Source organism: Phoenix dactylifera, chromosome 9 (assembly GCF_051530095.1).
Source record: "Phoenix dactylifera cultivar Ajwa chromosome 9, Ajwa_hap1_PhDact_Kaust_v1.1, whole genome shotgun sequence".
Classification (NCBI taxonomy): Eukaryota; Viridiplantae; Streptophyta; class Magnoliopsida; order Arecales; family Arecaceae; genus Phoenix; species Phoenix dactylifera.
In genome coordinates, this window is record NC_143198.1 from 24682391 (window position 1) to 24697236 (window position 14846).

The window sequence follows — 14846 nt, forward strand, 5'->3', positions numbered from 1 at the left end:
TCAGATTCTTAGTGGATGACAGACCATTAGTGCTATCTCAGCTTTACGACGTCATTTACCATGCAAAAGAAATGGAGCAGCCAACCAGCTCTGCATTCACCCATTCCAGAAAACCAGGAAGCCGGTGCTCTCCATTTTATGTTTCAGGATTCCTCACTTTCTGATAAATGCACTGCCACAATTATCAATATATCCAATTTCTTTGCCTCTATTTTCCATAATGGTGAAGCCAGAGAGAGAGAGAGAGAGAGAGAGAGATAGAGAGAGAGAGGTTAAGGAAAACTAGAAAAGGATTGCAATCAGGGCCGGCCCGAGCCTTAGGCGACTGAGGCGGTCGCCTAAGGCCCCGGGCCAAAGGAAGGCCCCGGGAGGCTGACCAAAAGGAAGCAAAGGCCCCATATAAACGGGATCAGGAGCTGGCTAAGAATCTTCTCCCCTCCATCGGTGGAGAGTTTCCTGGCCTGCAGAGGGGCAATTTGGAAGTTGGGGACAGTAGTTTTGTTTTGGGTTGGGGGGGGGGGGGGGGGGGGGGAGAGAGAGAGAGAGAGAGAGAGAGAGAGGAGGGATTTGGTTGGCTTGATAGACGCCTGAAGCCACTCTTACCTTTCATCCCTTCTCTTTTTTGGTTTTGGTCTTGGTTTTCCTTCCCTCACACCACTCCTGATCCAGCTGGGCCATCCGGAAGAAAGATAGGGGGATTGGAGATGGACGTCTTGGAGGGTGGAGATTCTTTTAGTTTTCTCCTCTCGGTTTCTTCTCCCCTCTTGGGTGGTAGAGAGAGAAAAGGAGGGAGGGGGTTGAATGGCTGCTGTGCCGTGATGTTGCAGTTGCTGCTTGGGTACTCACTTGAAGGGGAGATGGTGGCTGGTGGGATGGGATTTTTATTAATTTGATGGAGTGAATTTCCCATAATGACCCTACTTTCTCTTATTGAGAGATTTCTTTATGGACAAATTCTTTTCTTACCTTGACCATGAAGTGCCATGGGATGACCTTTTCCTATCGGCTCTTGCTTGACATGGTAAACAGTATTTCCAAGTATTATCTCAGTTATTTAATCAGTTTCATGGCCCTTCATTTAGAATAATTACTTTTATGTGCTTCCATTCAAGAATTATATTAAATTGAAAAGGCTTCTTGTCTATCTTTGTTAGATTCATGGTTGAAATAGTGTACTTGATAGCTATCTATTTTCATATATTTTTTTAAGTATTTTATATTTATTAAAAAAATTATTATTAAAAAAATTATTATTAAAAACAAAAGGCCTCGTTCATTGGATGCGCCTTCATTGGATGCGCCTTAGGCCCCAGAATGTATTGAGCCGCCCCTGATTGCAATTATAATATTATAAATAATACCTTGGTCTAAATTGATATTGACGCTCTCAAGCATTATGTCTAATCTTAATTATCCCCATGCTAATCAGTTAAAAGCATCTTACCCCAAAAATTAAAATGCTAAAAGCAACACCAAGCATGGGTTCTAACAAAAGAATGAGTAGTATGTTTATTCATATGAGAGAATACATGAGAAGGCAGAGTCAGACTGGTTTGCAAGTTGGCGATTTTCTTTTGAAACTTATAACAAGTTCTGATATGCAAATAGGGTATTTAACCAAGGAAAAAGAAAGCAATTTCAGATGTAATGTTTCAGGTTGCTATGATAAAACAATGAGAGCACGCCGGGCTTCGAACTTAATACTCAAATGGAAATAGCAACAAGGCGTTTCCAGTTAGGAGCCTACCCTGAATGAAAACATTGCCAATGGCATTTGCAGCAGCAACAACAACAATAATGCAGTTTCCTAACATGTGTCAACTGTTCTAACATTGAGCAGTCTAGTGTGCTTCAGTACAAAAATGCATCTTTGCGTTGCCCTGAATAATATTCTGTCAAGTTTTAAAATTATGATTTATAAGCACACAGCCTATTGGTAGTTTGTAACAGCGATTACATTGTCTAATAGATTTGTAGAGATTGTTTAGGGATGCACAAGCAATTCATCTTAAGTATGCTTATTAGAAGAGTCTAAAAGGTTTTCTTGGCTTTTCAAACTCTATATCATTTTAATTTTGTTCTGGCTGAGATTGCAAATTGAAGTTACACATTTACTTTTTCCTGCACGATATTGTATTATTTCATATTTTATATATACATAGACGTACAAGATTCTCTATCCAAATGAACTGTGTGTGCCTGCTTGCTAGTGTTTTTTAGTATAGGATTTCGCGCATTTCATTTAAACAGAAGGCACAAATATCTTATAGGATATTGAAAAGCTAGTAAAGAAGGATAAGACAAATAGAAGAGCCTGTATGTCAACACAGAGAGTATAAAAAAGGAAAAACAAATTATATAGTAGTAATATCAGTAATATAGTCAATAAACAAATTAAATTACTAAAGAGATTTCACTCACAATTCATATATTTGTAGGACTTCAATTTATAATATGGTATAAAGTTGATCAAAATCCAATACGAGCACAAGAAAATATAAGTGAAAATACCCACGAGAATCAATCTTCAGCTCCTAGTCACTTTTTTAAGTGTAACCCAAGTGAGCCATTGGATGATTGGCCTGTCAGCAAGCATTAGTGCAATTGACTGAAAACTGAAGCCAGTACAGTTGTTAGGATGCTAAAAATTCACCTATCTAGTGTGATCATTCAGATTAACTCCATCCTCTCCTCTTGTAAACTTTTAGCAATTACCTATGCCTAAAATCAAAAATAACATCTCCAACAATAAATGAATGTTGATAACATTATTTTGTTGACATTCATTTATTACAATCCTCAATGACTTACAATATTTGGTGGCCATTATGATTGACAATTTCCGTCATTTTCTTGCAGAATTTGCTATCAAGTCACCATTCACCAATGCTTGCTGGGTGCCTGATGGTACAATGCATGTTATATGATACTAGCATGTATCTCTTCTCTTTTGCAGATCCATCAAATACAAAGCCTCTCAATGAAGGGAAAATGTCTCGAAGGAGCTTCCAGGACTCAAATATAGTTGCTATGCCTGAGAACAAGTAAAATGAATCCCTTGAACAGACAGTTTATTCTCTCAACTGTTTGGTAGCGACTAAGGTGCATTGTCCAATTGAGTGTTTGTCATACTCTAATGCTATTACTCATTACAACAATTGAGACTTTCCCACTAAAATCGCGAATTAATCTTGTATATGTTCCATGTCTTACCAGACTACCGCATAGCAACAAACAGGCTGACAAACTTCTTGGCAAGTTTTTCTCCTGTAAACTAAATAAAGTCATCAGAAAAGATCTCATGAATCAAGATGCTCTAACGCGAAAGACAGGAAAGATTATGTTATTATACTAAAAGAAGCCCCTCAGAAAATAATACAGCTGCTGGAAAATAGCAGCACTGATGGATAAGATATTACGCTAGAAACAAGAATTATAAGGTCCAGCTGTGGCAACTGAGTAGCAAACAGATGAGAATTTACAAGGGTGAACTCTTCCAAGAGAAACTCTTGGAAAGCAGAGTTAAAAGATAATCCTTAGTAGCACGGGCTGACAATTGGACAAAAATTCAAGATGCTCTGCATGAAAAGCACTTATTCCAGAAACTTTAAATTCGACAATTTCAAAAGCTGACACTATTCTGAACTTGCATATAAAGATGCATAAAAATTATAAAATACAGCCTTCTGAATTCAACTGCATCGTAAAATCAAAGTAGAAAACAAAATACAAATCTGAAAATTAGCAAACTACCATTATGCAATGCAAATGCAAGTCTTGCAAGTTCCATGAATTGCTAAAACTAATTTGGAAACAATAGGCACCAGAAGCTAACCGCAAAAAACCACTTTAATAGCCCCAAACAATACAGCATATGTATGAAAAAAATCAACAAACTACTTAAGAAATTTTCTTCTCCTAAAAATCTATATATTGCAACTTTTCATCACAAAAAGCTGAGGAATACTTGATTAAAAAAAATCAGAATTATTTAAATTTGACAAGACCTAAAATTGTAGATACATACAAAGCAAAAATATTGATGAAGGAGTCATACCATATTTTTTTTACACAGATAAAGGCAATTTATACAAAATAATTTTTAGTGAAGGTTAACAAATAAATTTGCATTAAGCGAAAGCATACAAAAGTGAAAAACACCATTGCTTCATTCTCTACTTACTAGTTTCGTTTGGAGCAATAGCATCAGCTATTCAGCTCATGAAACAAGATCAAATGATGTTCCCACAGAGCTTCACGTGCGGTAATAGTCATACATAATCAACATTTTTGCAATACTTAACAGGTTTATTTTTTCCAACAAACTTGATAATGGACAAACAAGAAACTCATATCAAAATAGTGTCTTCCTTGAATAATCATACTATGTGCAACTTTATGGAGTGAGCCAACCAGATTTTTGAATAATCTGTCCACTGCGCAACTCTCTATAGATAGGAAAGAGACAGACCATGACCATGTCCTGCTACCAGAGAATTGCTTTAGGAAGTTCTTTGCGCAATTTATTCTTGGACAAGGCATATCGACCAACGCAACAATTTAAATCTATTTTCAGATCCACTTTACCACATATAGCTTAAAGATTTAAACCCATTTTCCCTCCCATGGGGCTCACAGGTAAGCCAGAAGTTAAGCTCATTTGACACAAAAAAAATTCTAGAAATTTAAGAAAGAGAGATCAAAAGAAAACAGGTATAAACAACAATGCAAGAAAGGCAATCTTGGAGACTAGATTTAGAAACAAAAAAAGATACCAGGCTTTTTTATTCAATTTCACAATTTACATATCGATATTAAATGATATATGTTATCACATGTATGGACGTATGGTCAGCATCTGCTATCTCTGAAAAGTTTCTCTTAACAAAAACTCGCCATTAAGCAATCTCACCCTCCTAGTTCTGCGAATAAAACAAAAGGCCTTTATTCAAGTTTTCAGTTAAAATTCATATTCAAATAAAAGAAAGAAAAATCAAAGAAATAACCAAAATAAGCAGAGATTATTACCTTCAGCATCAACTTTGTATAAGTCTGGTGTTATCTCCGATAACCATAAGCCGGGGAAAATTGACTGCGGCAAAGGTCATAAAGAAGAAAATTTAAGAATCCACAAAATAGGGATCAATAATTGCCATCAAGCGAGAAAGAAGGCGAAAAAAGAGGGGAATATGACTGCGGGAAAGACCACAAAGAAGAAAATTTAAGAATTCACCACATTGGGATCAATAATGGCCGTCAAGGAACAAAAGAAGACGGAAAAAGAGTCGTTTATGAGAAATCCTCTTACATCCAATTGCTTCTGCACGACCTTGGCCCTCTTTTTGGGCCTCCGAGGGGGCTTCGTCCCCTTAAGCGCAAGGAAATCCTGTTCAACCTCCTCAGGAGTGAGCGAAACCGAGAACTTCTGCCTCTCCCCCCTCTCCAAAACCTCTGATCTCGGTTTGGCCGATTTCGCCATACCACTCTTTTCCAGCTGCAGGAGAGAAGGCGAGAAAGAAGAAGAGGAGAAATCGTTCCGACCCCGTCCGATCTCTAACGAAGCGACGCAGGCCGCCCTCCTAGACCTCAGATTCCAAGGCCTCGCTGCCGCCGCCGCTGCAGAGGATTCCTCCGCATTCTCTTCCCCTCCCTCCTCCCTTTCCTTAGGTTCCAGGATCCGAGACGCCGTCCTCCTTGATCCCTTCCTCTCGAGCGAAGAAGAAAGGGGAGAGGACCTCTTCCTCGCCGCCCGCGGCTCTTCCCGGGACCCACTGGCCGGCAATTCGGCAATCTCGCCATTGGTTCCGGCGGGAAGCTTCATGCACCGGAGGAGCCGCTGGCTCCCCCAGCTGAGAGTCGGGAAGGAGAAATTATGAAGGCGAGATTGGGGGAGACTGCGCGAAAGAGAGGGAGAAGGAGATTCCATCCTCGCCGCCTTTGGCTCGTCAAGCCTCCGACGGGCCTCCACCGACGCGTCCGCCGCAGCGATCACCATTCGTGCTGGATCAAGAGATTTCTCCGTATCCTTCCTGTCTTCGTCGCTGGGAAAGACGAAGAAGAGAAGGTGAAGGAAGGAACGAGGGAAAGAAATAGAAAAGCCAACGAGCGAATGTGTGATTAAATACGACAGTGGGTCAAGTTGCACCACGAGAGTTGAAAAAAAAAAAATACATTGGCTGTCAAGCTGATACAGGAGATCCATCCGTGTCCTGCTGCAAAGGTATCTCCTCCGTCCGATTCTTTTGCTTTTGCATAGCATCCCACGGCCGCCAGGGTATCCCTTTGAATGCCAGCCATAGTAATCGAAGTCCACTGTTGCAACGATTCCGGATTCAAATCAGGAACGCGACTGGGGAATAAACAGAGCAGCGGATAGATATTCGCCGATGATGTTAGATTCCTCGGACACTTCAAATTCTAATGCTATTAGAATTTTTATTTAGTTAGTCATAATTTTAATTATTTTAAAATTTTATTTCTAATTTTATTCTAACTAGTTATTTTTTAGAATAATTATATTTATTCTTTAGTAGTTATGTTGAGGGTTGATTTTTGAATTTGGATAGAAATCATGAACTCTATTTAAATAGCGATTTGGTCTCTCGGCGTGAGAAAAGAGAGCATAAGGGAATGAGAGTTGTCCTTAACTCCTTATTGGTATGGAGTGAGAGAGCTCAATTTTTCAATTATTTTTTTTTTTTCTCTTCCTTCTTCTTCTTCTTCCGTAATACTTATATCCAGCAAACTACGCTTGATTGGATGGTTGGTTGAATGACTCAATTAATACTGTCCGATCATGCCCAGCAATCATAACTACAAATTGAATATACTAATTAACATAGATTACATGATTAATACCAATCACATTCAAAAAGAAAAACATTTCAGGGCCAAACCGTGCTGAGCTCCATTGGCACATCATATCAAAATTTGTGCTTGATTGCTGAATCTCATCATATCCTATTAAATTATATTATATCTCTCATACCATATGTCTCAAAGCCTTTTTTAAAAAAAAAAATGCATACTCATAGAAATACACACACACACATATCCTTACAAACTTACTATTAATGTATATATTTTTATTATTTTTATACATAATACTATAAATATCTCATATATATATATATATATATATATATATATATATATATATATATATATATATATATCTTTACAAATTTAATATTAATGTATATATTTTTATTATTTTTATACATAATACTATAAATATCTCAATTCTCGTTGATATTTTCCTAAATATAATGTTTATATATGTGTGTATGTATGTATATGCTTAACTAAATAAAAATATGTCTAAAAAAATATAAAAAGCAAATGCAAACTTGTGAGGATACACACACGTGCACATGCATATATAAGGATAAAAAATAATTATAAAATATACATGTCAATAGTGAATTTGCAAGGGTATATATGTGTGTGTTGAAATCACCACTTTTTCTAAAAGCTTATTAATGGGTGAGCCCAACATGCGAATTTTTTTTATTATTAATGGGGTTAAAGTGTACGGAGACATGATTCGAACTTAGGATCTCTGCTCTGATACCATGTTGAAATCACCACTTTTTTTAAAATCTTAAGTTGATAGAATGAGATAATTTTATTTATATTTATTATATTTTTTTTATAATATATAAATATATATATATATATATATTCAGAATAAGGCATTCAGTAGTCGAATAAATCAACCCAATATCAAGTCAATGTTGCTTGCAGTGTATGATACATTCCTTGTTTTATTTATATTTGTTCTAAGACCACGTGCCTTGGCATGTTTCCTTGGGATACCATGAGTCGCTTACCGTCGCAAGGTCCACAGGGCATCGGTTCCCCTGTCGCACGAGCGGCACGTGTGGGAACGGTCCTTGCGAACGGGGGGGAGCGAAGCCGAGCCCCGAAGCGGCACACCGGCGCGTTCAATGTTTACGGATTGGCTTACGTGTTGGCCCATGAGGTACGGCATATTATTCTCCTAACTAAACCTAAACCGAATCCCTGTGGCAAACCCAAATAATCACCCATTCACGTTAAGCAGCAATGATGCGGCTAGAAATCCTGTCCCAGAAGCCTCTGGGTTGCGTTTGGAGTTCTTTTCTCAGTCTAATATTTGCTTCCGGCACTCGTGCCCTATTTTTTTACAGCTTCCCTGAAATGCCCATCCCCCTTCCCCGTCCTTAAGAGAACGGAAACGCTGGAGCTCTCCGCTAATTCTCTTCCCCTTTGTTTCCGTCTTCGCCCACCGGCGGTTTTCTCAACCCTTGTCTGCTTCTTGTCTTCGATCTCTCACAGTCTCACCTCTAGAACGCCAGAACAAAGGCCGGATCCATACACCTCCAGGCCGGCCGGTGCATGGTTTTTCCGCCGGCGGAGGGGTATTCCATGGCGACGGCGGCGGGTGCGCGCGAGAAGCCCCAGTCCTCCCACCTCCTCCACCACTTCTCCTTCCCGAACTTGAAGAGATGGGGCAACCAGCGGATGCTCCGCTGCGCCAACGTCAACCGCAAAGGCGAGATCATCGGCGGCGATCGGAGGCCTGCGCCGCCGGCTGCAGCCGGCGAACGGAGAGCTCTTCCTTCCTTTGCGCGGATCCGAGGGCCGGATGAGGACGCCGAGGGCGGCGGCGACGACGACGACGACGACGACGACGACGACGATGACGGAGGGCTCGAGGAGCTCAGGGAGAAGCTCATGGGCCATCTCCGCGAGGCAGCAGACCGGATGAAGATCGGCGTGCCGCCGCCTTTCTTGGCAGGAGAGCCGGCGAAGGATGTGCCGGCGCCGGCGCCGGCGAGGGTGCCGGAGGCAGGGGCCTTATCGTCCGCGGCGGAAGCGGCGAGACCGTGGAATCTGCGGACGAGGAGGGCGGCATGCAAGGGTCCAATCGGGACCGGTGGGCGGCACCCGAGCCCTAAACATGCTCCGGCGCCGGCGTCGCCGGAGAGAGGTGGTCGGGAGAGGACGGTCCGTCTTAGATCGAAGAGCGCGGAAACGAGTGAGCGGCCCAAGTTCTCGGTTGCGCTCACGCGGGAGGAGATCGAGGAGGACATCTACGCGCTGACGGGATCCAGACCTCGCCGGCGGCCGAAGAAGAGGCCTAGGACCATACAGAAACAGTTGGATGTAAGATTTTTTTTTTTTTTAAAAAAAATTCTTCTTAATTTGTTTAATTATTTAACCCGTTTTAATTAACACATTAATTATTATTATTATTTTAATTGGCGGTGGTTTCTTTGGGCAGTCGGTCTTTCCCGGCTTGTGGCTCTCCGAGATCACTGTTGACTCGTACAAGGTTCCTGATGATTAACCCCAAGGACGGTGGCGCGGTTAGGTTCACCTGCGGTCAGCAAATAGCAAACACCCTCCTCGCCCAGTCCTTTCTCTCACTTGTAAAAATTGTGGATTAAATCTATCCTAATGGCTTTTTTTTTTAAGAAAAAAAGTCTTTTCATGGTTCATGGAGATAGAGACAGTTGTATTTGATTGGTTTAGCATGTTGTTATGTGTTCGTGTTAGCTTAGCTTGAACCCTAGCTATCTTGTGGGGCCTTTTCTTTTCTACTGTATTTGGATTAAACAGCTTTATATTATCAATGGAATTGAATGAGTTTGTTTTGAGAGTTTATTTTTGATATGGTGTATATCTATGTAGGATGGCTCATGTATCTGGCCAGCCATCCTATTTATGCTCCTTGAATGATTAAAATTAGATCTAACATTAGTTAGAAAACTTTTATTAAAGATGTCCTGAAAAAACAGGGTTGATGCTTTTCCGAGATTAAAGTTGAAAGGAGGGATGCAAATATTTGTTATTTCAATCTATATAAATTGATATATCATGGGACACAAATTGATATGGTGTCACTAGGTCTGATGAGATTGTTTTTAAATTTTTTAATTGTTTTAGATAATTTTTTATTAAGGGATATTATAATTTTAATTTGTAAAAGTAATAAATAATCTTGACTTAACATATCAGAGGTTTTGGATATTTTTAAAATTTTTTGTCTTCTTTCATTTCACTTGAGATGAATTAAAATCTTAACATATTTTCTTGGTCATCCAATTGAAAGGGATGGTAAAAAAATCATATCTACTCTTTTTATAATTAGTTGAAACATAGTATAATATAATTGTTGAAACATGTTAGTTTGCTAGCTTTGGGTTGAAACATGTTGGTCTATACAACAAGCATAAATCAAGCTGTATCGCGTCCGAGAAGAACTATCAATTGCTTTGAGCAGCTCAAGCTTCACTTGTAATAAGCTCGAAACAAGAATGATTTTAATGTAATTGTGCTGGATTTGAACTCGTTAGCTCGGTATTGATTTCAAGCCAAGTTGGGAAAATATATGACTTGGTTAAGCCTGGCTTGATAAGGCTCCAAATGGTATATATTATGAGTTGATTCACATACTTAACATTTAATCTTTGGTGAAAGATTTAATGATTCCAAAATTGATGATATAATATTTGAATCAAATATCCATACTATCGGTTAGGACTGTATTTATAAAAATGTCTATAAATAAAAAAATTATATTTTTGGAAATATCTAACTTATGCATCGCATGGTCTAAAAAAGAATAGTGTTTGTTGTGCTAGCGTGTTTGAATATATGATAGACCGTTTATATCAATAATATACTATTGATTACAATCTACACATTTTGAAACATGCATGGATTGAAAATCAATATATTTGGTGCTTAGATCATCCCAATATATAGTATTAGTTTCATTAAAGCTTTTTATATGTGTACTTGCTTGACACATGGGTTAGAGATAAGCAATATATGTAATTTTTGGTTTTCAAACCTTTTAATGATTGCATTCTAATCGACATTATAGATCTCCAATTTGTAAGGTCCATCATTAATTTTTAATCATTAAATCCAGCATCTATAGTCAGTTCTTATACTAAAAAATTAATCTTAATATATAGTCTAATACGTACATACATACATATATACTTACGTACAAACATACATACATATATAACTAATTTTGAATCTAATTCAACAATTGTTCATAATCTTTGATTTAGTTAAAAAGTAATAAAAAGGAATCAATGCATTCACACGGCCATGCTTCACTTTTTATTGAAATACCCAGAGGACAAACGAAGGTTTTCTTTAGACTTCTTGGCTAACTTTATAGCAAAAAGAAAAAAAATCATACGATTTGCGGGCCTTTGCATATGCACCAAAGCATCTAAATTAATAATAATATAGTGACATTGTGTTTTGTTTTTAAGACAACCTGATTCACAAGCAAGGGACTTTGATGAGCATGCATACATACTTGCATGCCAAGATACGTATATACAAGCTTATATTTGTAAAGCATATATATATATATATATATATATATATATATATATATGTTTGTATGCATGCATGTTGTCCCCCATTAGTTGGCTTATTTGTTATTGCCATGCTTCTGTAGTTTTAGACAAAGGTCGCATAAGTTTGTTTGAAAGATTGATTTCAAAAATTTATAAGAAGCAAACTCCGGGTTCTAGATTAAGTAGAAAAGATTCGCATGAGTTTTGAATATTATTTGTCAGGTACTAACCTAAGAGCATGGTTTGGTATGGCAAAAAATGGGGGCTAGTGTATTTCTTTCTAATGGCAGAAAAATATCCTATCCTTGCAAAAAGAATAAAATGTTTGCAAAGTTGCAAATTTGAAATCAATTGTACACTTTTATTTTGCAAAATTATATGTGTATGTGCGCGCGCACGCGTATATGTATATATGTATGGGTGTACATGCATGTATAGATGCATAAATGCAACATATATATGTATAACATATATAAACAAACACACTACGTAGAGATACATGCACACATGTATATGTAGGTAGATTACAATAAGCTATGATGTGAGGCTATATCTGGTTAGATGAAATTTGAAGATGGGAGCCCCAAAATGAGAATCCAACGGCTGATTCTTGAGTATCTATAAACCATTTTTTTTTAAAAAAAAATTCCATGCATATGCATCAAGTTATCTGAAAATGAATGGTACGAATAGAACTATTGCCTTAAAATGCATATGCATGGTGATATTAGAAATACAGGTATGATCATAATGGATTGTTACAATTGGCCCCAAACAAGCTTTCATCCTTGTCTTTCTCTTAGGCTGTTTATTAGGCTCAATGAATGGAAAAAGAAAAAACAAAGCAGAATGAGTTCCAAAATTTTGCACAAGAGACACCATATAGCTCCTCATCATCTTCATCATTCTTCTGTCTGTTGAATAACTCGACGAAGCATTGAAATGGGAAGTCCTAATGAGAATGTCTTTTAGCAACTGCAGGTGCCACCGGTGGCTCCATTGCCGCCGAGGCGCCCACAACTTATTAAGATAGAGCATTAGTTGATGAAGGATTAATTTCCTGCGACTCGGAGGTTTCATTACATGTTTATAGATGGGCTTGATTACATGAAAGTTGTCTTAATGGTGTTTCTTCATAATTATTCTTGTTACCAAATATATCTCTGGTGCGGACACCAGTACAAGACCGCCTGTTACGCGGAGCCACGGTCGTCGCAGAAAAATGGTCCAACCACTTTCGTTGTGGCTGAATTGATTTTATGTTATTTTATTTTATGTTAATTGGGCTTGTTTGCATAATGTCATTTTAGGACTTTTATGGGATTATTTTTTTTGTAGGGGTTTTTTTGTTATTTTGTGACCCTATATATATATGGGTCTATGCACTTGATTAGGGTTAATGAATGATTGAATGAAATAACCTCCTTTTCTTTTCTTCTTTTTCTTCTCTTTTTCTTCCTCCTTTTCTTTTCTCGCTGCAGTCGTCTTGCATCAATCTCTTTCATTAGCATTTCGCTATAATTTGACAATAATCAAATAGAATTGAGCAAAAGAAGAAAAAAAAAGAAATATATATATGGATTATATGCTTTTTTTTTTTTTTTTTTTTTTGGTACATCGGCAGCTCATACTAGTTTTGCATGTGATGCCTCCGTTTCTTCGGGCAAGCTTATGCATGGCATCCACTTTGCACATGGCTATTTGTTCGACTTTCAATCACCATAGCTATGAGCCACCTTTTGTGTAGCTGGGAGTTGCTACATAAAGGAATCACGAGTTCAAACTAAAGAAACCCAATTCCCTATAGTCAAACACCAGGTGAAATTAAACCTTCATCAAATAAAATTCAATCGATTGCTGAACTTGGTTTAAGTAAACTTATGTCCTGTTAGCGTTGGTTTGGATGATCAATCGCATTCAACTAAAATGTCTCGGATTGATTGAGATCAAGGTACATCTTCCAACCAGTTGCATTAGACTCAGGTCCAAAATGAACACTGGGTGGTTCAAATGGATAGATGCAACCAAGCTAAAATGGGCATGTCTAAAAGAACATGATTTGCAGCTGATCGAATCAGCATCGAACCTAATTAAGAATCAAACCTAATTGGATTGGAATGGGACCAAACATGTCAAATAGGGTTGGATCCAATCTGTTTGATGGTCTCGATCCAACCAAATCCACTTAAAACAAGTAAATTAATGAAAAAAAGAGCCAACCCCCATAAGATAATTTTAAAATCATATGAATTGAACAAGTTGGACCTAAATAAAACTACCTTGAGCTTAGTTTAAGGAGAGCAAAACCGTATCCAACAGAATGGATACAAATTATGTGAAGTTAAGGATGAGCCAGACTTGGGCTAAAGAGGTTTGGGGTCGAATAAAAAGTAGTTTATACTACTATTGAAAATGAAAGTCTCGAGATCAAGAAATATTCTCTTTTGGTTATTGCTGTTATTTTTATATTGAGAATAACCCCCCATTTGTGCTCTCTCTCCCTAGATTAAGCACAACACGCCTGTGTTCTCACCTCTTTTTATCTTTTTCTAATTGGATTGAATTGTATTCTCTCTAATTCCTATCAATCTGATTAGACTCTCTCTAATTGCACTCACAAATAGACCGGACTCTATCTCTGTCTAATAAATTAAAAATACATCCGGTCCTCGTAATCTTATCCTGTCTTTGTCTCCACCAATGACATCCTCCCTCTCTTTCTCCACTTCCCCTAACTTACCCTCTCTCTCTCCCTCTTTCTCTACGATCACTTTCAAGTTCTTCCTCACATGCCTTCTTAATCTTGTCCTTCTTACTTAGAAATTATTCAAATAAACTTGTTTCACTACGTTGCACATGCCTTGTTGCTAGTTCAATTTAGAAGAAAAGATATTTTAAATCAAGATCCCAGGACAAAATGAACATAGCTTGCCTTGACCCAAGTTAAAAGACCTTAGATGTAAAGAAACTTGAATGGGTTTTCAAAAAAAAAAAAAAAAAAAACAGAAATATGTATGTTTAAGCTGAGCTAACAAGTCCAAACTAACTAAAAGAGGTTTAACCATAGAAGCATCTCTAGAGATTTAAACCTAAAAGTATGCCGAAGGATTCAACCCAAAAATCAACTTTTCATATCGCTAAATTGAGCATGTTCATGTCAAGGTGTTAGTGAAGCTGTACAACTGGATTTCATATTGCTCACGCCATTTACATATCATATTTCACATAGGCGCGGCCTGCAGCCCAATTAAAAATTAATAGATTTTAGGCCCGAGGCCCGGCCCATGACCAACTATGGTACAAAGTAAATGCTCACTTGGTAAGCTATATAGTACGAAGGAATAAATTTATAAATATAAATTTTATACCAAATTTACATTTAAATTAGAAATTTCTTTCCACTCATACAATCTTATCATCATCATCCTACGCTCATCCATAAACAAAACTCGAATGGGGAGGGCAGTAGAGAAA

The 14846-nt window shown here is 37.9% G+C and overlaps 2 protein-coding genes across 5 annotated transcripts; one reads left to right on the plus strand and one right to left on the minus strand.

Moving 5' to 3' along the window:
• Positions 1–701: 701 nt before the first annotated feature.
• Positions 702–6292, minus strand: LOC103717072 (uncharacterized). Of its 4 annotated transcripts, none has more exons than XR_016396499.1 (3): positions 5309–6292; positions 3214–5092; positions 702–3034 (listed from the first exon to the last, which is right to left on the minus strand). XR_016396499.1 is itself a non-coding variant. In XM_089925455.1 (3 exons), exons 1-3 carry the CDS (start codon positions 6257–6259, stop codon positions 4917–4919), a joined length of 1041 nt encoding a protein of 346 aa, XP_089781581.1. In that variant the 5' UTR covers positions 6260–6292; the 3' UTR covers positions 702–4916. The 4 variants fall into 4 exon arrangements, 3 of the variants coding, with proteins under 3 accessions (XP_089781581.1, XP_008803535.4, XP_089781579.1); XM_089925455.1 differs by having other exon boundaries at positions 702–4942; positions 5029–5092; XM_008805313.6 differs by having other exon boundaries at positions 702–4922; positions 5029–5092; positions 5309–6289.
• Positions 6293–8156: 1864 nt separating this feature from the next.
• LOC103717071 (uncharacterized) lies at positions 8157–9651 on the plus strand. The gene is made up of 2 exons (XM_008805311.6): positions 8157–9150; positions 9269–9651. The coding sequence occupies exons 1-2, from the start codon at positions 8380–8382 to the stop codon at positions 9332–9334; spliced, it is 837 nt and encodes a 278-aa protein (XP_008803533.4). The 5' UTR covers positions 8157–8379; the 3' UTR covers positions 9335–9651.
• Positions 9652–14846: the final 5195 nt, after the last annotated feature.